Source organism: Rhyacophila brunnea, unplaced genomic scaffold (genome assembly GCF_057557595.1).
Source record: "Rhyacophila brunnea isolate RB1 unplaced genomic scaffold, BYU_Rbru_1.0 scaffold_2, whole genome shotgun sequence".
NCBI classification, from domain to species: Eukaryota; Metazoa; Arthropoda; class Insecta; order Trichoptera; family Rhyacophilidae; genus Rhyacophila; species Rhyacophila brunnea.
Window position 1 is genome coordinate 21,112,127 of NW_028232859.1, and position 26,389 is coordinate 21,138,515.

Sequence of the window (26,389 nt, forward strand, 5' to 3'; positions counted from 1 at the left end):
AACGAAACTTTTGGCTTTTGGAAATGGGTTGGCAAGAAAAAGATTGATACCCAACAATGGTAACTACAGTTTCGAGTAGGGTATTCTATTCGGAATGGAACCTGCAATTATCGTAAACCGACAAGAATATTACCCCCACGCACATAATAATAATATGTACACATGTCTACTAGGTATTACTAGCTATGAGCTTATTATTTGTACCCATGTGTCTGTTAATACTATGATTCAGATTGCAGATTCTTATTTATTTATAAAAGACCAACTCTGAGTAGAAATTAAATACACAATAAAATTGTGAACGACAAAACTGCGAAAAATGATAGGTGGGTCGGTATTTCACAATAATTCATATCTTTTTTTTGACCTTTCAGGGGGCCCTCAAATAGAGATAAAAAACCTAGAACACGATATTTTAATCGTCTGAAGTGAAATATTATTTTAGTTTATGACGCATAGCTATTCTAGAAAGATAACACATTTTTATGAATAAAATTGTACCTCGATATGGAAATAACTAGGTAATTATAAATTCAACGGAAATACTTACACTTATTCAAATAGTAGGTAGGTACATATATGTATTTATTTATAATAAAAAATAGTCCTGTTGAGATTTCAGTAAACTACCTAGGTATTCAAAATTAAATTTGCAAAAATAATAATAGCCATGGATTTATAATCTGTGAAAACTTCAGCCTTAATTCATATATGGTAAAATGAGACAGAAAGCAGCCTGCAGCGACGCAAATTCATGACTGTATTCTTTAGCCAATGTGCTGTACTTATTATGTTTTACCTGATGATCACCATGGAATATTTTTTTTTTCTAGATGCCTTTATGGATACCATGGATGGAATAATTATTATTGAACCTCAAGAGATCAGTGATTGTTTAGCGACCGCTACAAATCAACACTCAAAGTTTTTGGCTACGCCATGCCCATAGCGGCCATAGCCATGCTTCTGTCAAGCAGTGTCAAAATGACAGGCAGGTGCTCCCGACATGTTATTATATTTTGACAGCTGGCGATGTATAATAAAATATTAACGTAGTGTTTACTGTGGGTAGTTGCCGAAAGTAAGAGTTTAGCTTAGAGAAATATCTTCTACTCTCGTTATTGTCCTGTAAATTAGCCTGTTGAATCTTCAATCTTGCTCGTCCTATAGATTAAATGCATTGTAATAAAATATACAGCACACATTATTATTAGTTATGTATTATATTTTAATTTGGCGTATTCGGTCATGATTTTAATTTTGAGAAAATTTGCTATTTCTGCATTATAAATAGTCAATACCTACTATGAATTGGTACCGAATGATACGACGCTAGAGCCACATAAGTAGGCAAATACCTAACATTATTTCCCTATTCCATTATTGATCGAAAATATATACTAAACAGCGGCGACCGACATAAAACCTATTTAACAGCCTTCAGGCACGTCAGAAGTTATTTTCAGGGTATGATGTCACTGTTTGGATGACAAAACTATCGAGGTCGTGTGGAGCTATTGTCGGTCGACCTTTCGCCGATTTGAGGTTAGGAATAGCACATTATAGCGAACCTTGCTGTATTATAGTACATATTTTGTACTAATAATATCATGTAAATAGTATATTATAGGTACGGTAAATGAAACATTTTCGTAGGCTATGTTAGGTTTTTAGATTTCAAAAGATCACAAGTGGTGTGCCTGCCGTATCTTTGATGTGTCAGACGGAATGGTGAAAAGGTCGCTTTGAAAATTACATCGTAGGTATTTGTTCTGAAGAGAAAACTTTCAATAGACTGCTAAAAAAGAGACTCGTCGTTATAGAAAAACGTTAAAATGTGCCGTAAACGACGCGTACCAAAGTTGATAAATATAAAAGGAAACATGTCAATATTGCTTTTGAATATTCTGTGCTAATAATAATCATAGATTGAATGGGTTACAAACACCATAAATAAATAGATTAAATAATTATAGTAGAATTCAATATTACTAACCCGTCCATCAATTAACCTAAAACAGTTCCCATGGCATTACATTAATAATTATAAAAAAATAATAATATCATATTATGTGTATAATACAGTTCACAACTTACTTCCAAATAGACCCCAATAAATAGGTAGGTATGAATTATTGTGGGTAGCCGAAACGATACGTGACGAAACGAGAATACGATAGACTGTTGTATTTAATATCAATCAACAAAATAAGTACCAATGTACATCTCATAGCATTAATAAGACCGGTCATTACAAATATATACGAAACGACACCGCACCTTTGATTACCTAGAAAGCAAGTAGTGTTGATGTTATCTATCCCGCGAATATCTTGCGGAGACATACCTACCATGAGTCTTATAAAATAAACATAATATACCTAGAAAACAATAACAATATAGGTGTTTTCTCACCGTTTACGTAAGTCATCGTTCTCTTCGCTGAGACGTTTCAGGTCAATTTCTAACTTTGCCTTATCTCGAGCAGTTTCATCAAGAAGTTTACGAGCGTCCGCCAGTTCATGCTCATACATGCCCTTGATATTTGAAACTTCGCGGGTGACCGTTTCATGAGTGGTTTGGACCTCTCTCGTCAGCCGGGAGTTCTCACCCTCCAGGTGACGAACCCGGTCAATGTAGGCGGCGAGTCTGTCATTTAAGTTTTGTAAATCGGCTTTCTCCTGCTGGCGGCTTTGGCGAGTCGGGCTCATGGGGCTGCTAGACCGGCCGCCGGCTGAGCTTGCCGGGCGACTTCCAGGTCTAGGAGTGCTACTTAACGGAGGTGTTGGAATGGAAGAAATATTAATACTGCTTGAAGATGTCACAACCGTTTTCTTACTCTTCGAAGCCATTTTTAGCACAAATTTCAAAGAACACTAGTAAATAAAACAACACTTCACTGACCAAACGTACCCACGCCACCGGAACGCGTTGAATATTGTAAAATGCCAAGTTTTGAACCAATGCGCTTGCTCAATTTTTAGATCACGTGACTTGTGACATCATAGCGCCACTCCTCTTTGACCATAGACAATAAAATAATTTAATGACAATTTTATTTTTTACCTACCTACCTAGATACTTAATAACCCCTAAATTCCGTTTCAGCAAAATTGAGTCTTTGGAAATAAATTTAATATGAAAAGCTAAAAATATATTGAGTGAAAGAAGCGGATATTATTTTTGATTATGTTCCGCGGCCTTTTCAAAATCAATAGCCTCTAGGCCCTAGGTACATACCCTAATCCAGTGGTTTCCAAACTTTATGTTAGAAAGTTGAAAATCTAATCTTGGTGCCTCCCCCTTTATCTCATTAAATAATACAAACACCTTTTAAATAGTAAAAAATGTACTAATTCAAAAATGAAAAAAAAAATATAAATAAACAAGGTCTTACTACCTAGGTAAGGTAAACGTACCAGTAGTTGATCACTTAAGAAAAAAAATGATTAACGTTTAGCATTAGACCGTATGTTGGCAAAGCAAGTCTACTCATAATGGATCAAATGTCTTAATTAATATGAGAAGACAAAAATTAAGAAAGGGTCTGTTACAAAAAAATTGTGTTTAATTTTTCAAAACCATGTTGCTGTTTCAGTAGTTGACCATCGAAAAAATTGAAAGTTCCAGTAGTTGACCACTATAGTTTTCAGTAGTTGACCACTATAGTTTTCAGTAGTTGACCACTATATTTTTTAGTAGTTGCCATGTCTAATCAGGAGGCTTCATGGCTAATCTGTCATCAGAGTTGCTTCAGGGCTTCCTGTCAGACCACTCTAACCCATAGCTACTTGAATCAACTTGGTAGCAATGGACGGTTCACGAACAAGTTACATAGGAGAGGATTTTGTTTGACAGCCAATCATCAGCTTTGTTCGGGTAACAAAGGTCCAAAATTAGTTACTTCATCAAAGTAAAAATACAAAAATATATTTATTTTAGCAACTAAGTACATACATACTACATAGTAACGCATCGGCTCAGTACTTACCTAAATAAAACTTTACATAAAAATCCATAGATATTCCAAATAAAGTCCAATTCCGGAACTGAATAAACATTACGAGTTTTGCTTACTTGTGTTGGGTCATTTATGTGGGATACTACCGCCATCCATTTATAGCTAAGTACATCGGGTCGCTCTGGCCATTTCCATAGTCTCCCGCTCTTTTGCATCGATGAAATAGTAGCTTTTACTTTAGAAATATGGACGATTTTCCCCGGGAAGTATTACCTATATTATGATGTTCATTAATGACTTTCATAACGGGCAACCATCGAGTTTTAGGCTTAAAGCTTTCATCACTAGACTCATGCCATTCACTCTCCGCTGAGTCTGAAATGTCAACACTTGGGTTAGAAGACTCGCATTTTCTTTTTGACTGCTTTCAATTTCCCCATTTTTTTTCTTCCTTTGCTTGCTCATTCAGTTTTTTCTTTCTTTGCCTCTCTGCACCTCGTTCTCTTTTCAACCGTTCCATTTCTTCTTTCTTCCTCTTTTTGTTTAGGATATACTCCTGGCACAGTTTCCCGGAAACAATGGTGGGGGTTTTTTCCTTTTTCGCCTTCTTCTTGAATTTTTCTTCCCCATCACCGGGGAAGATGGACTACGAACATTTGATGGACCAGCCACGAGTTCACTGGCGATTGGAGACGAAGTATCATTACAAATCCTTATACCAGCCTCAGGTGCACTGGCGATTGGAGACAATTCATCATCACAAGTCGTTAGACCAGCCACAGGTGCTCTAGCAATTGGAGATGAAACATCATAACAATTCATAGTATTCCAGGCGGCCAAAGACATCATATCATCGGATTCCTCTTTTTGCAATGCCTCATCGATGAGTCTGACCGGCTCAGGTGGACTGATATTTTCCAGCTCATTTTTTACTTTTCGCCACAGTGCGAACAGTGACTTGTCATCTTGATCAGGTTTATTGTTTTTGTAGAGGACTGTCGTTGGTGTGACAGCCCCACCGACACTCCCTGTTACTATGACGGTTATGCATTCTTTATCATCGGCATTTACCTGCTGGTACACTGTCTTGTTTCCTTTTTTTCCACTAGGGGCGGTAGGTTATATGAAAGTATGGTGAAGCGGGCAGGTTATATAAATAAAAGTATGGTGAGGTAGGCTGATAATCAATTTGCGGCAAAATTAATGTTAACATTATTAATTATATGGGTACGTTATAATGACCAAAGTAAATCCTCCGTGATGCCCTGCATTTTTTTTATCGCGTCACTATTTCTCCTAAGTTGTCGGCTATTGTTGGTCTGCTTCATTCAGTTGCTATATATTCAGGGCTATAATTCAAGTAATTTTTGTTTTTCGAAGAAAAAATACACAACCCGTTGTTGAAAAAATACAAAAAAAAGTTGACCCCTAGGTCATCTACTGGATAGAACCACCCTGGACACTTCTAATTAATAAATAATCATCGTTCCACACTTATGAATGTAACAATTGTTCAAAACTAAGTGATATAATTTTAATTTATCTAGTAGTTGACCACCCTGGTCAACTACTGAAACTTAGACTGTGGGTCCCCATCCATTCTTTAGATAAGTGTGTAGGTCTGTACCTAGATGCAATGAAAATGTATGATAGATAACAATAATAGAACTTCTGATACACAAGTACCTACCAAATTGCAGATGTTAATTTGTATCATGGATTTTTAAAAATGGTGATTTTTCATTGGTTTCAAATTATATCCTCCCCGATTCCAGGTTCTTTGTGTTCATTAGCCTCTCGAAAAGATCACGGATGTTCATTGAATTGTAATTTATTACAATAATTAATCACATCGCTAGCCAGCGAATATTAATGCGCAGAGGCGAATTTAGCTATTCAGCATACCATTGAAAAATACATATTTTAATTACTTACCGAAAAATTGCGCCAAAACCTGCATTTCATAATAATTATTGATGTGTTCAATATCATCCATACCAATGATTTCATTTTTCTTCATGTCATCAATAAGAAAAATATAATTAGATTGCACAGCTCCAATATTGATTCCTTTCTCTTCTCTAATTCCACAACTAATGTGTATGATGAAGGCTCTCGTGGTGTAATGCGTAAGGCGCTGGCCTTTCATCTGGGAGTTCCAGGTTCGATCCCGGTGCGGTCACAATATATTTGAGATTTTCTCAAAGCCTGGGTGTTTGCGATTGTTTCTCTTCGATTACTAAATACACTACTGTCACTGGGCTTTGTGGCCTGTTTCTTTATAACACATAAAGAATATATATATTTTTTCTTATTAAAAAATTTAGAGTATTGTTACAAACTATATTTATTTTAATAAACCATTTCTTTTATTCATTAATTCACAAGATTTGAGAATGTAACATTCCATATATTGAACATACATGACTTGAAAACACCTCAGATACCCACTAGAAATCACATTTGAAAAAATATGATACCTGACCGGATTTGAACCTGTATGTATATCCACTGATATCGCGCCAATATGCTTTAACCAATTAAGCTACAGGCCTCCTACTTAATTATGATAATTTAAACTAGTAGGTCCTACAAGCATATAGGCACAATTCAAGTGGATATACAGGTTCAAATCCAGTCAGGCGTCATATTTTTTTCAAGTGGTTATATAGGTATCTGAGGTCAGTAGCGCACCCAGGGGGGGGGCCAGGGGGCCTTGGCCCCCCCCAAAATATGAAAATCATCAGAATGATTTTACACATTGAAATCGAAAGCCAATAAACTATACCTTGGTCTTAGAGTCTTAGACAAACAACACGGCAAAAAATGATTTGTAATTCTCCAGCATCTTTTTTAGTAAAATTTCTTAGATTTTAATTTCTAACACAAAAATTTCGAAACACCAATGTCAGGTTTTTTTAGAAACCCGTTCCCTAATGAAATTCTCGGTGTCCACCCGAATTCCGGAGTGGTATAGGTCATGGCTGGGGAGGGTTGACAGGGCTCTAACCTGGGGGCCCGGCGTGTCGGGTTGACCAGATAAGTGAGATAAACACACATCATAAATTATCCTTAATAGTAAAAAAAAGTTGCCTGCGGCGCTATTATACTTCAGGTCTATGAACATTTTAATTTATATAATGGACCAATATATTTTCTGATTATTATGTGTCGATACTCGACAGCTCCATTATTAAAGTAGATGTATTGAAAATCGCCAATAATTCAATGTATAAGTACCCTCAATTTGAACTAAAACACAATTTGAAAAACGTTAATGTAGTATTTCACACTGCCTTTAATCTAAGCGGTGGATAGGGGCCCCGTCAAATACCCTAACCCAGTGGTCGACAAACTCATTAGTCAATAGAGCCAAATATCAACAGTACAACGATTGAGATTTCTTTTGAGAGGCAAAATTCTTAAACTTAAATTATATACGTAGGTAGTAAGTAGGTAAACTGCTAATTTACTTTAGTTAAAGTTTTAAGTCCTAATTAAATTATAGGTAGGTACACTGAAAAAAACTGAATATCATACGTAATAATGATCTTATTTATTAATAAAAATTAAATTGTAAGTCAGGTATCCATAAAATGGAATCATGACAATGTGACAAACTCAATGTGAATAATGGCCTTGCATCTCCTTGTAAAGTTTGGGTTACCCTTGATCTCCTCTCTTGGAAATCTTTTTACTAACCACAAAACTTGCAATATTAACATTGTTGACAGATTTTATTCAGTACCTAATTGTGGCCGCGCGGCATAAGCGTTGGACTACAAAGCCGTGGGTCCCAGGTTCGAATCCTGGGTCTGGCAAGTACAAAAATTGTTTTTCAATTTGTGTGTGTCAGGGTATGGACCTAATAGGTTGAGCAAGTGGCTGACATCCATTTCTCGTAAAAAACAAAATCTGTCAATACAAACCTCCACTCTGTGGAGGCCCATATGATCTTATCAGGATCGGACATGGTCGAAATTAAATACAGAACTTTATTTTTCTTGACTCTTCTCCTCAGCTGCTTTCTTCCTTGCATCATCGACAGAATATTTAGCGCAAAATTACGAGTTTTTAGTTGTATCTTTCTAAATTTCAATGCGCCAATTTTTCCCGAGACATAAATACAGGTCGGTAAGCCATTTAAGTTTTGAATAAACGCGAAGTCTCGGTCTATTCAACATTACATTTACGGTTATCCTCTTCCATTTTCTTTGCTTCTTCTTTGTAGCCATGTCAAATATGGCAGAGAGCATCTGTGGCAGAGCCGCACTCAAGGGGCCAAAGAGCCGCAGTTTGCCGACCACTGCCCTAGCCTGAGGGCCCGTTTCAGGATGTGGGGGCCATGGTGTAGGTACACCGAGTGCAATAGACAAAAGACCGATAAGCGAGATATTAGGCTGTGTTGTATTGAGTAGGTTGTGTATAATTTAAATGCAATAATACTTTTTTGTCCATTTTCGATTAATATGTTGAAACCTCAATATTGAAAAACCAAAAATCTACGACAAACATTCGTCGAAAAGAACGACTACACCCACTACGGTGGTGGTGTAAATCAAAAAAACATTTTTTTCGGTGAAATTCGGCATAAATATTGTAGCTCTCTAGACCAGTGTTCCCCAAGCTTTCGACATCTGTGTACCCCTTCTATAATTTTCGTAACACTGAGAAAAATGCATATAAGTACTTTAATAACAATCAAGATTCTTTTGTAGTACATAAACAAAATAATAATAAACGACGAATAAAATTCATTCATAATAAAATATAAATCAAAGTTATATTATAAAAAATAACATTCATTGGTAATCAATTTTAATCTGAGGTCCGGTTTCACACCCGAAAGACTGTTCCTTTTTTACGTAATGTCTACAAATGCTGAAAAAGCAACTTCACATAGATATGAAGTTGGAAAAGGCAATATGTATTTCAGGAATGTCTCTGTTAAAACTGGATACACATATTGCATTTGCAACCTAAATGATGTTTAAGTACACTCCTTATATTTATTTTGCAAGAATCCGTCTGAAGTTAATAATTCCAACAATTGCTCTTCTTCCGCATGCGATAAACCTTCTAGCATGGATATTGTATTAATGCTTGTTGCACCAGGCGTAGCCATAACCCGGTGCAGCGCACACCCCCACCAAACTCTTCCCGTACCGCAGGGGGTACGCGTACCACACTTTGGGAAACACTGCTCTAGACCAAGCGGGTAGCACAGCCGATATTATTTAAGTAATCTTTTAGCATACTAGGTACACATGTCCAGCATGGTCGCTGTTCACTTCCAATCCGCCAGTCGCTGATGACACGCTCAACGGTTACCACAACTATGCCTCCAATTTAATAAAAACTAGGAGAAACTGTACAAATATATCGCCGCCGTGTATTAAAATATCTAAAAATATTTAAATGAAGAAGAAAAAGAGCCTATGGGACTAATTTACATTTTCCTCCTTGGGCCCCCCCCAATAATAAATCCTGGGTGCGCCACTGTCTGAGGTATTTTCAAGTTATGTATGTTCAATATATTCATTTTAATGTATCCTTCTTAAACAGTCTTTCATTGAATACGTTTTCATGTTGCGTTGCAAGTTTGCCTTTTTGAAGAGTTTCTGTTGTCCCACATCCACTGGTATGCCCCATAATTATTTAATCAGCATTCACTTCGTTCACGCTTGCAAGTGAATTAGCAATCATTTTGTAATTTTTTTTTTGTTGATATAACTATATTATTTTATTTCTATCGACAGTTATTTCAGGCTATGAACCTATCACCCATTCTCAGAATACCAGAAGATAAGAAAGAAAAATACTCATATGATTTTTAATTATATATCAATCTCATGAAAATTAGAAAACATTGATTACATAAGCTTTTGGACAATTACATATTATACAATGGAAAGTTGTACCCTTTTTGCAAAATCTTACGGAACTTAAGCACAAGTAAGCGATCATTGTTAAAAGGCTATAACAATATAATGACACAGGCGGTCTGTCTCTATGGCCCATTTCGGAATGGACGTGACATTATTTTGTCAATAACCAACCAACCACTTGCAAAAAAAATATTTTCTCAAACATTACTCATGGGTTGGGTATGAAATTATTATAAAAAGAAACACCAAATTTAAATTTATTTATGATATTTTATTCTATTTTCCTTAAAAAAAAGTATTTTTACAAACATGTTATAAATTGTATGTTTTTTAATAGATAAATCAAAAACTCATTATTTATAATACATGAACGATTTTTTTTGCTTATCGTAATTGCTAAAATGGATTTGAAGTAAATGATCTTTTTAATTAATAATAACAAATATATTCAAAAAAGGATAGACTTGCAACATGATTAATTAAATTAAAATGTTCAAATTATAATCCATGAATATGTGATTTAACTTATACCTAATTAAAATTTAGTTTATGTACATTACTAAAGAAAAAGAAAAACAAACACAAAATTCATCAAATATTTGATTTAGCATTAAGGAAAATTTTCAGATTGTTTATTTGGAATGTCAAATATAACTGAAGAAATAATTTTGTTCATAAAAGTAGATTTACTGAAAGATATTGCACTGATAACATTTTACAAAAAGATTTATTTTTGACAAATAGAATTTAAACTTAGTCCTGTTATATCATACCAATCGCAAGATATCTAGTTTGTATAAAAACAAACTAAAAACGTGAGCCTACTAAGTCAACTATTTTTTTTCATTCCGATGATTGAAGGCACAATAATTTACATCATTATCATTCAAGTCCTAGAGACGAATATCGTGAGAAGAGAAGTGTACTTTATGAAAACTGCATTTAATATTCCTAGTTGAATTGCAATATAATAATATAGTAATCAAAAAGAATTGTGCAAAGGAAAGAAATCTCAGTCATTAGTATAAATGAAAGCTAAAAACCGCTCCACTGTAAAATTGCACAAGTAATAATAAAATTATTGTGCTTTTAATCATCTCTAAGTTTATCTTTGTGTAAAAAATGTATTCGAAACATGGATGATTTGTTCTTTAAAATATGCTTACTCAAATTAACAAACAATGATTAACAGTAGCAATTATACATATTAAAATGTTTTTTTTCATTTATGCTCAGACTGACTTTAAAACCTAAAGTAAATTTAGTATTCATATAGCTACGAGTATCGATAAAAGCAGGCCTGGGCGAGATGTCCTTTGCAATCCATGAGAGGACCTTCAAAAAACTTTTGGGAGCCTCAAATTATAAAAATATTTTTTTGCATGCATTTGAAATGATTCATTATGAATATATTGATGCTTTTATATTTAAATACTGCATAAATACCATATAAATCTAGTTCTTAAGTAGAATAATTCAGATCCCAACAATCTTAGTTTCATTACATTTACATAATATGGTTTTTTGGTTCTACTTATGGATGAGTCTACATTTTTGATTATGAATAATATAATTGAATCCAAATATTATCTCTGCCTCATAGACAACTACCGAAAATCTTGTGCAAGTTTACTAATCTGTAATTATATATTGAACTATTCAAAATTAATGGAAAATTATGTAGTAGACGTCTTAATGAATTTTCATAATCCCTTTAAGAAAAAAAAAAACATTTCATATGGTGTAATTATTATTACCTACTTCAATATGACTTTTGGTTTTAAAAATGTAGACTGCAACACTAGGTTTGTAAGATCCTGCCCAGGCCTGAATGAGACGTGTCAGACACAGTTATCATTTATATGACAACACAAAATTATAGCACATTGTAGGTAGATTAACTAGATCAATAAGTTACTATAATGTTACATCTCTAAAAGAAGAACGGCTCAAAATCAATTTCAGATATTCAAAACAACTGACTATGTCCTGAAAAGTTTTATTTTAAGGCCAGCAATCTTTAAAATTCTCAAAGCATATACCTACTCGCAACAAAGAAATACATCACAAAGACTTTAAAATATTCATATAAACATGACATGAAAATTTAACATTGAGTCAAAATTCCAATAATTTTATAAAAACAACACCATCCATTATTTTATTAATATTGCAGTTTAAACAGCCATATAATTCTTCTTCTATAACTTTGTATTGTTGTGACATATAAAAGCATCATGTGTCTGACCATTACTGCATATTCTTGTAAATATATATAAATATACTCTTGTGATTAATTTTGTTCATTTTTTTGTCTTTCGAATCAATTGGTTGACAACTTTCAGCAGGATGGTAAAAACTGCAAATACTTTTCTCTTTTCGTAAAATGATTATAAATCCATCAGACCTACTTTACTCCCTAATAGATTTACACATCACAATACCATATCCCAGATCAGTACCCTTCCTTGCTATTTTGTGATTGTATATTATAGTTTTGAGGTTGATTTTAACGATATTAAAATGATATAAAAGGTTCATAAGTACACAATATTGTACAATAGAAGTATTTAAAATTAATGTCATGACAAATCAGAACCAGTTCTTCAAGAATATTCGCTTGAACCAACATCACAGGTCAACTGGAAAGAGGTTGGTAAAATGAGTACCTACATTAACATTATTAATAATGCGGATACTGAAATGTTTATGGTGGAGATGTATAAATATTTTATAAAACTTTGACAGAGATGAACTGAGACAAGATATTACTTCTATTGTTATATATAAAACATTTTTAGAGTCTTAAATTTCAGTCTGCTGCAAAATAATTATAATTACAATAATATAAAACAAGGGATTAAATGCAGTAACAAAATTGAATCTTACGCATTCAATCGAGAAGTTGCCGCTTCAAAGAACAATATCGCTCTGAAAGTTACGACACTGTTATAAAATATATCGGATAAGTACAAATGAACGCTTCTCCGCATTGATAAAAAATTTACAAGTAACTAACATTCCTTTGGTTCGTATGAGAAATGAATCAGTAAAAATTAAGTTACACTAGTTTCGAATATACTTTCATCATAATTCATATCATTCGATCGACTGATAACGATCGAAACACAACCGGAAGACGGAAAATTTTAATAGAAATCTCGATCGAACGCAGAATCGAACAGTCATGCAAAATTAGGAAACGCGATCGAATAAGATTCATTCCTATATTAATGAAAGGGGCCTGCGGCAAATCGATGGGAGAGACTACCAAACGTATTCTCTTGTGAGGCGGAGGCGGTGCACTGGAAACTCTCATTTGAAAATGTGCCGCGCAGTCTTTCCGTAAACATTTTCAACAATCACATTTAATTTGAAAACGGCGTTTTCAATTCACCATCGGCATCTGAATCTACACTGCCATTGTAATATAAAAACAAAGTCCATAAACACTTCGATAGAGAATTCTTCACCATCCCCGTACTTGCATATTGACTCCTTTTCACTCGAGCAGACTGCTCCGAAAGCATCATGTCAGGCGGACATTCCAAACACCATAATCGGCACGTTCGTCGGGAACAGTGTTCAGATGCAATATTAAAATAATACATTTTCCTCTGTTAAAATTGGCGATTTTCACTGTTTATAATAATGTATTGTCTGCCGAAAAGTCTGAAAGTGCTACCTAAGTTCCTATATTGTATGATAATGTAAAAAATGCTATGATTACAAAAGGATTGTCCGATTCCCAATCAGAGCGCGATCGCAAACAGGGGATGAGAAATTTCAGCAAGTGGTTTCTAAGAGGGGGTCGCAGCTCTCCACGGTGACAGAGACGCGTGGCGAGGATGAGGCCTCTCCCTGCAGGGGGGATCCGCGGCGATCAGCCACAGGAAAGACAACCATCGGTCCGTTGGAAGTAGCCGGCTCCGTGACTCTCTCGCTCTCTGCCCAGAGGAATGCGGCGCTTTTTCTTTTAAATTCCGCAATGTCAATATCTCCTGAGAGAGATTTGCATCTCCCACCGGGAGATCTCCTCGGCGACGGTCTGGGAGAGAGGCGTCCTCTCATCCGGCGATCACAAGTACACAGAGAATCGACTTTCACGTCGACGGGGGAGGCCTCCGGTGCGGGAGGATCTTTCGCCCCGCCTGTAGGAGAGGACCGTGCCGGTCTCTCAGCCGGGGTGGGGGATCTCTCTGGCACGACACGCTGAATGGGAGTGTCGAATCGGGAAGGGCCGATACGTCTGGGTGACGCAGCCTCTGGCGGTTCGTCCTCGGGTGCCGGCGAGAAGGGAGCTGTTGAGATATGATTGTCGACAATCTTGAGAACCTCGTCTCGCTTAGGAGAGCGACGTCCTCCATCGAGGGCAGGAAATTCCCCAAGCCGTGGGCGTCGGCGGGTGCTCGATGGACTGACACGCGGGGGGAGTGACAGGGGTTCTGGCCGGCACCCTTCCATGGAGCCTTTCCGGCCAGAGAGAGAGCGACTTTTGCGGTAGGCACGTCTCTGGACCCAGGGGCCATCCGCAGCTGACGGGTCTGGGGAGAGCCTACGGGTCCACGGATCCAAGGGCACGTAAGTCTGACGGCGAGCGACGCGCCCAGGAGGGGAAGCCTCTCTTGGTATTGGGGGATCTGAATCGGCGACGGATGTGGCTGACTCCGCGGGCGACGGTCGCCGTCCGAGCCTGTCTCTCTCGTGCTCTGCCAGTATGGAAGTGAGCGTGCAGATCTCTGAGTGCGGAAAGGAGTCTGCTGGCGGACCCGTCCCATCTGTACGGCGCGGTTGACCGCGGGCGGGGCGGGCACCAAGCGAACGGGAGCGGGGATGTGGCCTTCCAGAGGAGGGTGGGGAAGGTGGCGAAGGGGGCGCGACATCCGACCCGCTTCTGGAGTGAAGCGGGCGGCGTTCCGGCAGGGCGGGGCCGTCCGGGGACTCCGCCCGGGTGATGCGGGCGTCAACGCGGCGCCTCTCCTTGAGGGCTTCCAGCTTTTCGGCGTTCTGCACCAGACGCTGGATGACAGTCTCTCCGACGGAGGGAGGCGGCAAGGGCGGAGGGGGTGCCCTGCGGTCGGTGAGGTCCGCGGTCTTGGAATTGTTTGTGGGGCCGGCCGGACGGTTGGACCCGGCCCCCGATGGCTATAGGAGCTTTTCGGTGACGGAGCCCGTCGTGTCGGAGCTCACGGCGGACGCCGGGTTGGGGTCGTCACCTGCCATATTATTTAATATTAAAATCCAATCTGACTTTCGACATCAGTCTCATCAGGGTCGCCAAATATTTGCGGAGAAAATTTGTATGCATAAATTTACAATAGACATTTCGAGTATAGACAAGAGAATCTTTTGCTTGATTTTGTGATCTACTTACTACTGATTACTTTTTAATTACCATATTTAAATAATATGCTAATTATATCTAATGGCCCCCTAATCAGGGCAGTAATAGGTTGTGCAAGCGGCCGACATCCATTTCTTGTAAAAAAAATAAATCTGTTGATACTTAACCTAAGGTAGGTTAGGTCCATTTGATATTCTTAGCATCGAACACGGAATAAAAAAAATATATAGAGGGGTGAGGTGGGAAAGACCTGCTTTGTGTTGGCCAGGGGCCTGCAGTCGCTGTCAGTTGAGCAATTCCACAGAGACGAACTGCTTTAGGCGTTCCAAGTACTGGTTGTACAGCTCTACGTCATTATGCCCCGCTCCCTGCAAATAGATGATAGATACGTTAGTTGTTGAATTAAATGGGCAATATACATCCTATAATTAATTAAGAACATATTTATAATTATTTCATGATTGCTAAGTTGTAAGGTATTAAATAAAAAAAATGTATACTATGTATTTAAAACATTTCAAAATGTGATATTGACTGACTCACATAATACAAAACACAGTTCGAAATAATTATTCTTGATAATTTATCAGTTTTGTAGATGTTTACGGGAACACAGACGGGGTACAACTATAGACTGGGTATTGTTTACAGATAATGGAATCCACTGCACAAAGAATAATTATTATTATATTATTTGTTACTATTATAATAATAATGTTTTCTAATACCACATGTCCCAATAGGACAAAACACATCCTGAGCAATACTAATAAATGTTACTTGAAAGGAAAAAAGAAGTGTGCTGTAAAATATCTAGTAGAACTCGACATAAGAGTATGATGTTGAGTCCAGCTCGACATAGGAGTTCTAAAGGTGAATGTAAGAACTGTAGAAAACAATAAGCCTTATTTATGACTATGTCAGTACCTACCCGATCAGTGAAGCTAGTACCAATTATTTACACCAACCAAAAAAACACTATTGGAATGAATATACATTCAGTATGCACTCATAGGTTCGTTCCATTCGAAACTGAATCAAACAAACCAAACTAAACGATAGACAATATACGTAGAAAGTAAACCGGAAATGGCTTGAGATTTGACGTTTGGTTCACTGTTCCATTGAAAATCAAGCCATTCTCAGACTGTCAGAAATGGTTTGGAATGAAACGTCAAACCACTTCTGACGATCCATAGACTAATGACGGCCCAGACAGGACCTAACCTAAAAAATATTGTAATTTTTTATTATATTCTGTATCTGTCATTTTCTCGACATATTGCATTACCTATGAACATTATAATATTTTTAGGATTAAGAAAAATTTAGATGATAAGCATTATTCGGCTTTTATATATCGTGAGATGTTCATATTAATATTTTAGACATTTACACCATAGGAGTTCACTTGAATTAGGTATATTATAACTTAATAATCAATACCTATTATTCATAAAAAGTAACCATACGCGAACAAGAAACCGCTTTTGGTCTTATTATCCCAAAATTCCAGCCATATTTTCTATGCAAAGAGTTTGATTTAATAACATTACCTATATCAGGGATGGCAAACCTATGGCACGCGAATGTTTCATTTTGAAGAGAAAAGAAATTACTATTTTATATATATATAAATGTTTTTTTTATGAAAAAAGTTTTACAAATAAATATATGTGTAGGTATAATATATTATTAAATATAATATTAATAAAATAATATTAAGTATATATAAAATTAAAAAATAACGATGACATTAGCCATGCGTATTTTCACCGGTTTTTCATATTACAGGCGGACCTCGACTTTCGAACGTTCGACTTTCGCACAATTCGCTATTTCGCACATTAAAAAAAAATCTTTTAAACATCGCGCTGTAGGGTAAAGATATCCTCCTCTAGCTCACTCACAAGCAAGTGCATTTCTTGCATCACTTTGCTTGTGAGCTAGCTAGGATAGGTTTAGTCTTGAGCAAGAGCACGTCATGCAGGCTTGTTGTGTTGTGCGTTTTGCTAATTTGATTCATTTGAAATATATCACCCCAAAGATTTATAAACAAGAGTGAGAAACAGAAAAACTGCAGTGTTGATACGAACAAAGAGAAATCAAGGACTTATAAACTTCACATGACGTTCGCATAGTTATGGATGAAATGGAAAAAATATTTGTCATCATGGATCGACGACCAACATCAAAAAGATGTCCCTCTGAATATTTCAATTATTCAAGCGAAGGCTCTTAGTTTGCACAAAGATTGGAAGGCTAGATTAAAAGAAGATTCGAACACGATTTTTCAAGCAAGTAACGGTTGGTTTATATTAAATTCACTGGAGAATCGGCTGATGCGGATAAAGATGTTGCAAAAGAATTTATTTCCTCATTATCCAAAATTATTGAAGATGGAGAATATTCCTCTAGCCAAATATTTAATGTAGATGACACAGGTTTATTTTGGAAAAAAATGCCTAGTCGTACATTCTTATCTAAGGAAGAATCAGTTGCCCCTGGGCATAAACATTCTAAAAACCGATTGACATTGCTTCTTAGTGGAAACATGGCTGGTGATTTAAAATTGATGCCAATGTTAATTTATCAACCAGAAAATCCTAGAGCATTGAAAGGCAAGGATAAAGAATTGCTTCCAGTAATCAAATAAAAAAGCCTGGGTTTACTGCGTTAATATTAAAAGATTGGTTCACTTTTCATTTCGTGCCAGCAGTTAAGCAATATTGTAAAGTTAATGATTTACCATTTAAAATATTTTATTTAAAATAAGAAAAAGAAGAGTGGCAAACAGTTAAAGATCTACCATCGTAAGTTGGCAGCCGGTCGAATTTGAAACTAAAATTGTTTATCGAGGATAAATTTGTTATAAATGCCATTTAATTTTACAACATGTTTCTCGAATTATGGATTGCATAATATTTGTACAGAAATCTACTACCAATAATAAATTATAAATTACTATTTTTTTGTTAGTTATGGTAAAATTCTCAATGTCATACTAGCGCCCTCGCTGAAACGCCAATTTATGATGGTAGATCTATAACTCTTGATAACTTTTTAAGGGAAACACCCGCAACCCCCACTTAAACATGTGTCTCTTATTAAACATCTTATATTTACTTGATAAATAAATATTTCAAAATACGCACAATTTTTTTTTTTTTTTTACTTCCCTCTACTTTCGAACATTCAACATTCGCACACCTTTTCAGGAACCAATTATGAGCGAAAGTCGAGGTCCTCCTGTATATTTACCAATCGATCCGCAAACGGAAACGACGAAATTCATGCATAAATGACAAATTGTATTGTATAAAAAATTTCAAGAATAATCATTACGTTTAATGTAAATATACAATGGCATAGGTCGGTCCTTACGATCCAGCAATTAAAAATATTCCATCAACAAACCTTATGAAACTAATTATCGGCAGTCATTCAAATATAATGACTGCTTGTTATTCTGCTTCAAACAAAATTTCTAAAAATGGAAGACCGTTCAGTGATGGAAAATATAATATGAAACAGGAGGGGTTTAAATGCTTCCATGATGTCTTTGAAAACAAGGAACAAAATATTCAAAAATACTATTAATGATAGAATATCAAGAAATCAATAGTATTTTTTAAGATATTTTAATAGAATTCTTAAAAAGTATTTATTTTAGAAAACTTTTTTTTCGCCATGAAAAACTGCTTGGCACGTCAGACAGTCGAAAAATATTATTTGGGAAATTTTGACACGCGTGCGTGAAAAGGTTCGCCAACCGTGTACTATCTTATTATAACGTAGTAAGTATAACTTAACTTATATTATCATGTCAGACCAACAATTTATTTTCATTTTATTTATATTTTGTAATGGAGATTCTTAACTACAAACTGTGTTAAATCAACCCGGAATGATCAGGTTTTATATTACCTAACGAATTTTATCAATTAATGTTCGATTGTCATCTAAGTCATAATATCATACTGTCAACATGAAAACAAACAAACAAGTGGGCGATTATGAAAATCTTTGGGCAAAAGTAATTTTTAAAAACCTTTGTCATACCTATAAATCTTATAAATGAACTAAATGGCTACCTATTCATAAAGCATTATTTATATTTTGTACATTTAAAATAAATGAATACGACTGTTACTTAAATTTTGTGTTATTGTAGACGATGAGCTATAGGTAGGAGGTTAGAATTTCATAACAAGTTGACATTTCAATAAATGTGTTGCTGTTTCAGAGATTTCAATGGAACGAACCTCATATATTTAGGATAAATGGAAATGAAGAGCGTGTTGCCATTTCAATACTAAATAAAACAATGCAGGGGTACAGCAATCATTAGATTAATTATTTAAATTATATTGTGCAGTTTTCATAGTTTCGTATGTTAATTTTTTAAATGAAAAATGTAATTAAAAAAATCGCAGTACTTTTGATCACGACTATAAGTGACATAGCGATGTGATTTATTGTCTTGCTAAACTGTCAACTATGCATGGTGTTAATAATTATTAGTTAGAACTGACTGTCAACATTATAATATTAGGATCCTTAGAGCCAGAAATATTGAGTCAATCAAGGGCCGTAACAAGATATTTTAGTTCCCCAGGCAAGTAACAAAAAATGCACTCCTGTAATACAAAGCTTGTTCTTTTCCTTTTTAGCCGTTTTTTTTTCATTGAATATGTATTTATGTATGTGTAGGAGTGTACCTATAATACCTATTTATTACCACCACACTCAGTATCCACCAAAAGTATCTGCTATTTAAGCTATGCTATTCTCATGCAGGGATTTGTTTATGGCAATGATTTTGGAAGAAATCCTGTATGCTCCTTGTACATATCCCACAAAGGGAAAGGCGGCGCAGACGAGCATTATAAAGGTCCCTTATTCTAATCGAGAGGATGTAAGCCAAAATTTTTCCCAGAACGCTGAGTATTGAGTGGTAATTGTCGCAGCTAAGAGGGTCACTTTTTTTGTGAAATGGGCCTACAACACCGTTCACCCCGTCCCTCGGACGTCTTCCTGCTTATCATCAGATGAAATATTAGGTGCCAGATTGTGGAATGTATGCTGTCTCCCCCCTCCCACTGGGTGCCTTCCCATTTTTGAGCCTGATATGATCTCAGCGTGCAGTTGAAAATATCGGTTGCTCGGGACATATTCTGTGTCAGACTCCATCGCTACACTGCGGACGCGAACAGCTATGGGAGTCTGCGGTCGCCTGCCGCATATCTCACACGTACGAATTGATGTCGAAAAGCTGAGGCCACTGGATCCGAATCAACTTTGAAACTGCTGGGCGAGAAAGAATACATCATATCTATGACTGCCTCGCATCTCTGTCTGACCTCATCAAGGTGGATTGGTGCCTCATAAAGAGTGCCGATGTGTCATGGGTTTGTCCTGTCCTCGGGACCAGCAGAAGTAAACAGCCAAAGTAAATGTCTTACAAAACATGGGATGGATGAAATTGTATAGCGAGTCAGGTTATAAATCCGGAGAAAAAAGTAAATAAATAGACCCGATCAATCCGTCGGACTGACTACCGGTCAGGCAGCAGAGAATGCAGCGAGCAAGTATTACACCAGAAAACTTTAAGCAGACAGAAAGCATGTCTACAAAAGTATCACTTTTCATCTTGATCTTAAGTATAGAAGCACCTTCGTGCCCCCCTAGCCCTGCATCATTTTTAGTCTGAAAAGCACTGGCCTAATGTGTGCAAGGGCATTTATCATTGTTGCCTTTTCATTGAAATCACCTTATTCTCCAGAAAGACATTTCATAAACCGGTGGTTCTGAATACTCAACAATTATTGTTACTGGTTATTGACATATGAAAATTGGCAATTTTTATTTTTACACATTCAACGAAACCCTGGTACTGTACTCGGGGCGGCTGCCCCGCTCGCTCACTCCAAGTTTCGCCCGGGCGCATCAAATTGAAGCAAGTTTCAAGAAAATTTTGGAAAATAAAAGTTTTGACAGAATGGTGGAGGTGAAATTTTTAAACCATATCTGAAAGTGACATTCCTGCTGAGCTCCTTCTAATTCAAGCAAGCACGAACAGCAGTTTAAAACCATGTAAATTTTTACGCTAATAACGCTGTGCGTGGAGTACATTAAGTTAGATGAGTTTTGTGAATACCAACCGAAATATAGACAATGTTGGTGTGTTGCAGTCTTACCGAGTTTCTATATTTTCATTATAATATGCAGACTGAACGACGTTAACTTGGAGTAAATTTTTGTTAAAACTAGCTTTGACAATGATATAATTAATAAAAGATTGTTTCTCACTACAACATAATATATGGCATAAATTTTTTTTTTAATAATGGTTGGGTGAAAAATATGTACAATTACCTCGACCCAAAGTGGCTCCACTGCTCTTGGACATCTTTCATAAATGGCAAGTCCATGCGAAAAGTCTATTACCTCATCTTCGGTTCCGTGAATGACTAACACCGGCGATGTTACCTTCGGCACCTTATCGATGCTGAAATTTCAATACGAATACATTAATGCTGACATTATTCAAAGTGTGCTCACTGAGACAATGAGTGATTATTTTTTAATCACCATAGGCAACTCTTCCGACAACATGCAGACCTAATTAGATACCTATTTCAAACAAAAAAATATAAAGATTTAATTCTACCAATAGTTAAACAAATCTTACAAAGCGTTTTTTGTCTGACGTATGAGATGGTCGTTGATAATAAGCAAATTAAATAATGTTTATGCAGACAGTCCTTGTTTGTATAATTACTTCATAGAATATATTATTTATAAACCTACTATAATAATGTAGCAATGATATTTTATAAATCTTAAAATGCGACATAGTGTTGACGAAGAGAATAATGAAGTATGACTAAAAATTCGTTCAACTAATATGTGCATATACTATACTGTGTATATAGTGCCGAAGAGTAAAGAAGTGTACAAAATATTTGCATGGCTCAATACTTATGGGATTTAAATTATAAACAGGTAAAATTTGAGGGTAAAGCTACAGCACTCCATATCGTCACCGTTCAGGCAAAAGTCACCAACCCTAAAAACATAGTTTTGAGATATCGCAATTTGAAAGTTTGAAAATACAGGAAAAATCAGATTTTAATGTTTTTAAGGTTTTATCTACATTAAATTATTTTCTCATGTCTTCTTAATAATTTCTTTAAGGTAATTTTACTTTTTGATGCTAATTAAAACATCTGGAAGGATTTGAAGGAGGCAAGGTAGCTCAATTATTGTTTTGTGACTTTTGCTTGTTAATAATCTGAACAATGTTAGCCAAAAGAAGGATCAGTAAAACTCACCATCCATAGTATAGTGACTTTTGCTTGTATATTTATAACGAAGGATTTTTTTTTATATAGTCAACAATGTCTATTCACCTATAATGACTTTTGCTTGTTAAGATTTTATCTAAAGTCATTTAGTGAAAAACAAATAATTCGGATTTAAGCAAAATTTTACTAACTAATGTACCGTGGTGAGTTTTGCATCTTAAAGAACATAATTTTACGCTTCGGGTGACATACTCAACTCAAAACTGACATTTTCAGGGTTGGTGACTTTTGCCTGAACGGTGACGATATTATCAAAAAAAACCTTTAAAAACAGCAGGACTTCAAACTGTTATTTTTTATTTCATTTCGGTTTTCATTCCGGTTCTAATAAAATATATATCGGTTTTAAAAATCGGTAAAAATTTATTTTCTATCATAATTTAGAGCATTTTATGGTACTTGTATGATAACCTGTCACATGATCGCGAATGATTTCTTTGCGCCTTGAATTTGACATACATATTTCAAATGAAAAACAACAGTATATTTATTTCGTATAAATATGTACTATGTTTGTTGATTGGTGTTTCCGTCAATGACTAACGTGGCCTAGTGGCAGTGCGTCGCAGTGCAGCATAACCATTTGGTTTCAAAACGTGGCACTGGGCTATCATACAAGTACCCATTTTATTTTTCTTTTGTAATAAGTAACTGAATGACAACTGAAGTGGGGAGTAGATCATGTTAACGCGCATGTTTGAACATGTACCAAACTAAAAAAACCATTATTTTTTTTCCGGTTCAGTTCCGGTTTTCGTTCTGACAAAAATAACGGGTTTTCCAGTTTTCGGTTCAGTCGCGATTCGAAGCCCTGAAAAACAGTCCTTAATTAATATTTTAAAATGTAGAAATCATAATGAACATAATTATAATATTATATTATTATATACCACACTAGTTATGCAATATAAAACAATATAAAATATATTATAAATTATAAACACAATTTAATTAGAGTTATAGATGACAGATCCAATTAAGACGACAGCGATCATTGAAATTTATCCACTGCTATCTTCTAATTGAGATATAAAACATAACATAGTCTACTGTAACCCAGAAACAAATAAAAATCTACAGTGGAAAGTTCTCTGAAAGCGGCGGGACGATGCGGTTTTAATTTCTTTCTCGGTTTCTTCAGTAGTTTGTCAGGACACTGGAGCAAGATTGTTCATGGAAAAACGACCTACTGCCATCGGACATTGTTACTCTTGCTTTTGTCATTGTGTTTAATTTTCATGAAATACAATTGTCTAATAATTTTTAACTGTCTGATATAATATAAATTAGTGTAGCATATTATAATTATTTTGATTTCTACCTATAAAATTTCCAAGTATTTTTTCATGACATGGAGTACTGTATCTTTATCAATTTGAGCTGTGCCGGATAGAAGAACGGTTTTATTGATTCAAATATTCTACTAATAATCATAGGCAACCCGAAGATAGCATTGTTATAATTTATTTTATCTAGTATTAGAATAGATAAATGAATAATTTTGTTTGAGCTGTTTAGAAGACAGCATATGAGCCCATGTGGCTAACTTTGAACAGAGTATGGTGGTGATTACCAAGCAATCCCTTTTTACACATAATACGTATAGAAGTCCCGACTACTCAATCATGGGGTATGCATAATATTGTATAAGGTGAAAACACATATGTTATTAACGTTGATTACAAGTTTTATGAAACTGAAGTTTTATTATATAATGAATATGGACATTAAAGAATATGTGATTCATGATTGCAGCATCAAGAAAATTATATTACTTGGTCTCATATAAAGATTCATATTTGATAATGTCCTTATGGGCGGAAAAACATTTGGTTGATGATTAAACTGGAGTGCGCCATGAACAAGTTAACTTGTGTCTTCTTTTAAATGTCGTATTTATTTTCTGTTCGTTCATGTATATTTTCAAAACAACATCCAACATTTGTGTGAAAATGTTCATGATAAAACTCAAGAAACATTTTGATTTAACAAATTTCCATCATTCTATGTGTATGTCATATTAATTTTAAACCTTTCAACGCGGACGGCACACCTGTTGTACACTAATTAAATGGCCATTCGATATAATTACCATGCTATTTAAATGTGTTAATTAAATAGTAATTAAAAGCTCCGCAGTCAACAAGTTAAAGTGATTATTACAGGTATCGATCTAGTAAAATTGACTTGGAAATGAACAGAACGTAAATATTAAAACAGAAATAGATATTACTCTTTTAAATGACTAACATCAATCATAAGTAGAAATATAATGTTAATGAAAGCAGGTAACGAGGTAATGAGTATCTAATTATGTATAAAAATATTTCAGTTTGTGGTTTTTGTGGGCATAGTACTAGTAGGTAGGTATATTAAATATTTAATATTCTAGACATATTTGATTATCATGACTAATACGCACAGAATACTTTGACTAATGACAAAAATATGGTGCATTTTCCAGAGTAGGTATTTAAGAATTCATAATGGTTTAATGATTTAAATGTTATTGTTGTAGATTTAATTATGTTAAGTAGGTGGGTATACAGCCGCTTATTTAATCACAGAATATTGGTCTTTCGAAGTTTTTTTTAAATATATCTAATATCCAACCAAAGGAGCATATGGGGTAACCACACCCAGAGTAATCATAATATAATGTAAACAACGACAAAAATTGTGTAGATAACAATTTTGGGAACTTTGCATTGATTAATTGATTAATCTTAGTAGATAAGTATTCATATGAATAGATTAACATTATAATGACGTGGGGTCAATCCTTGAATATGTTAAGAAATATTTTAAGACAGCGGAAAGTTTTTACCATTCGGTATACTTATTCTTGTAATGTTGTATATTAGAAGGTGTCATAAGTATAGCTGTGATTATCAATAATTCAACAGAAATAATATGTATGTAATAAACAAACCTGGGAAATGCATCAAAGAACCAAGTCCTCTTGGTATTAGGAAAGGCAACTCTCATGCCGGACATGAGAGGCGAGTGAAGAATCACAGCGCCTACCTCGTAGCGCGCTGCCAGGTCGACGGTGGGGACTGTTCCGATGCTTTGTCCGTACAGTATGATATTCTCCGGACTGATGCCATACCTAGTCCTCAACGCGTGCCACGCTGCGTCAATGTCAGCATAAAGATTCTTTTCAGAGGGCTTTCCTCCACTCACTCCATACCCTGAATAGTCGTAACTAAATATATTGCAGTTGATTCTGGTGCCCAAGCCTAAATAGAAACTGCTCATTTGTCCTAAGTCTACAGCGTTGCCGTGAGAAAACAGAATCGTGAACCTGGCATTGGTACTACATCTGACAAAGAGACAGGCGATTTTGTTGCCCCTTGTGGTTCTCGAGAAAAAGCCCTCGACGTTTTCTTTTTCTCGGTCTGAATACTGCCATTCAGCTCGCTCCGTGAGGTTGAGCGTAAACTTAGAACCGGTCTCGTCGGCGGTGAAGGTATACGTGGGTTCTGGAGGTAGGAATGCTAACTTAGCAGCGATTCTTCCTGGGCATGGCGGACAACAAAACAGACAACAAAGTTCACTTAAGCTTAAACCGTTCATGATGGAGGCAGTATTCAGAAAAATCAACGAAATTAATTTAAAATATTCACTACGGTTTCACCACATATGATACATATATCTAATTGTTTCAAAAAAATTTTGATCTAATATTGACATTTCCATCGCACATCAGCCATGTTCGCGATGACTGTCTCCGCCATTGCACAGCCTCCCAGATTTTGTATGATAATTGAAATATTGTCTATAAAACCGTAATAGCATACTTTACTATTACTTGTTACATTAA

General features: G+C 35.6%; 2 protein-coding genes across 3 annotated transcripts in view; both read right to left on the bottom strand.

Annotated features, from left to right (window-relative positions):
- Positions 1–2,942, bottom strand: part of LOC147072035 (lamin-C-like) — a 34,656-nt gene extending 31,714 nt beyond the window's left edge. For both annotated transcript variants that reach the window (XR_015070586.1, XM_085946564.1), the window contains exon 1: positions 2,416–2,942. Coding sequence is in view for 1 of the 2 variants with exons in the window: in XM_085946564.1 (XP_085802690.1) it covers positions 2,416–2,852 (437 nt within the window). In the remaining variant the exon portion in view is untranslated. The remainder of the gene's footprint in view (positions 1–2,415) is intronic.
- Positions 2,943–14,928: 11,986 nt separating this feature from the next.
- LOC147072036 (alpha/beta hydrolase domain-containing protein 17B) lies at positions 14,929–26,308 on the bottom strand. Its single transcript, XM_085946636.1, has 4 exons — positions 25,496–26,308; positions 21,572–21,704; positions 15,444–15,561; positions 14,929–15,065 (listed from the first exon to the last, which is right to left on the bottom strand). Exons 1-3 carry the CDS (start codon positions 26,140–26,142, stop codon positions 15,478–15,480), a joined length of 864 nt encoding a protein of 287 aa, XP_085802762.1. The 5' UTR covers positions 26,143–26,308; the 3' UTR covers positions 14,929–15,065; positions 15,444–15,477.
- Positions 26,309–26,389: the final 81 nt, after the last annotated feature.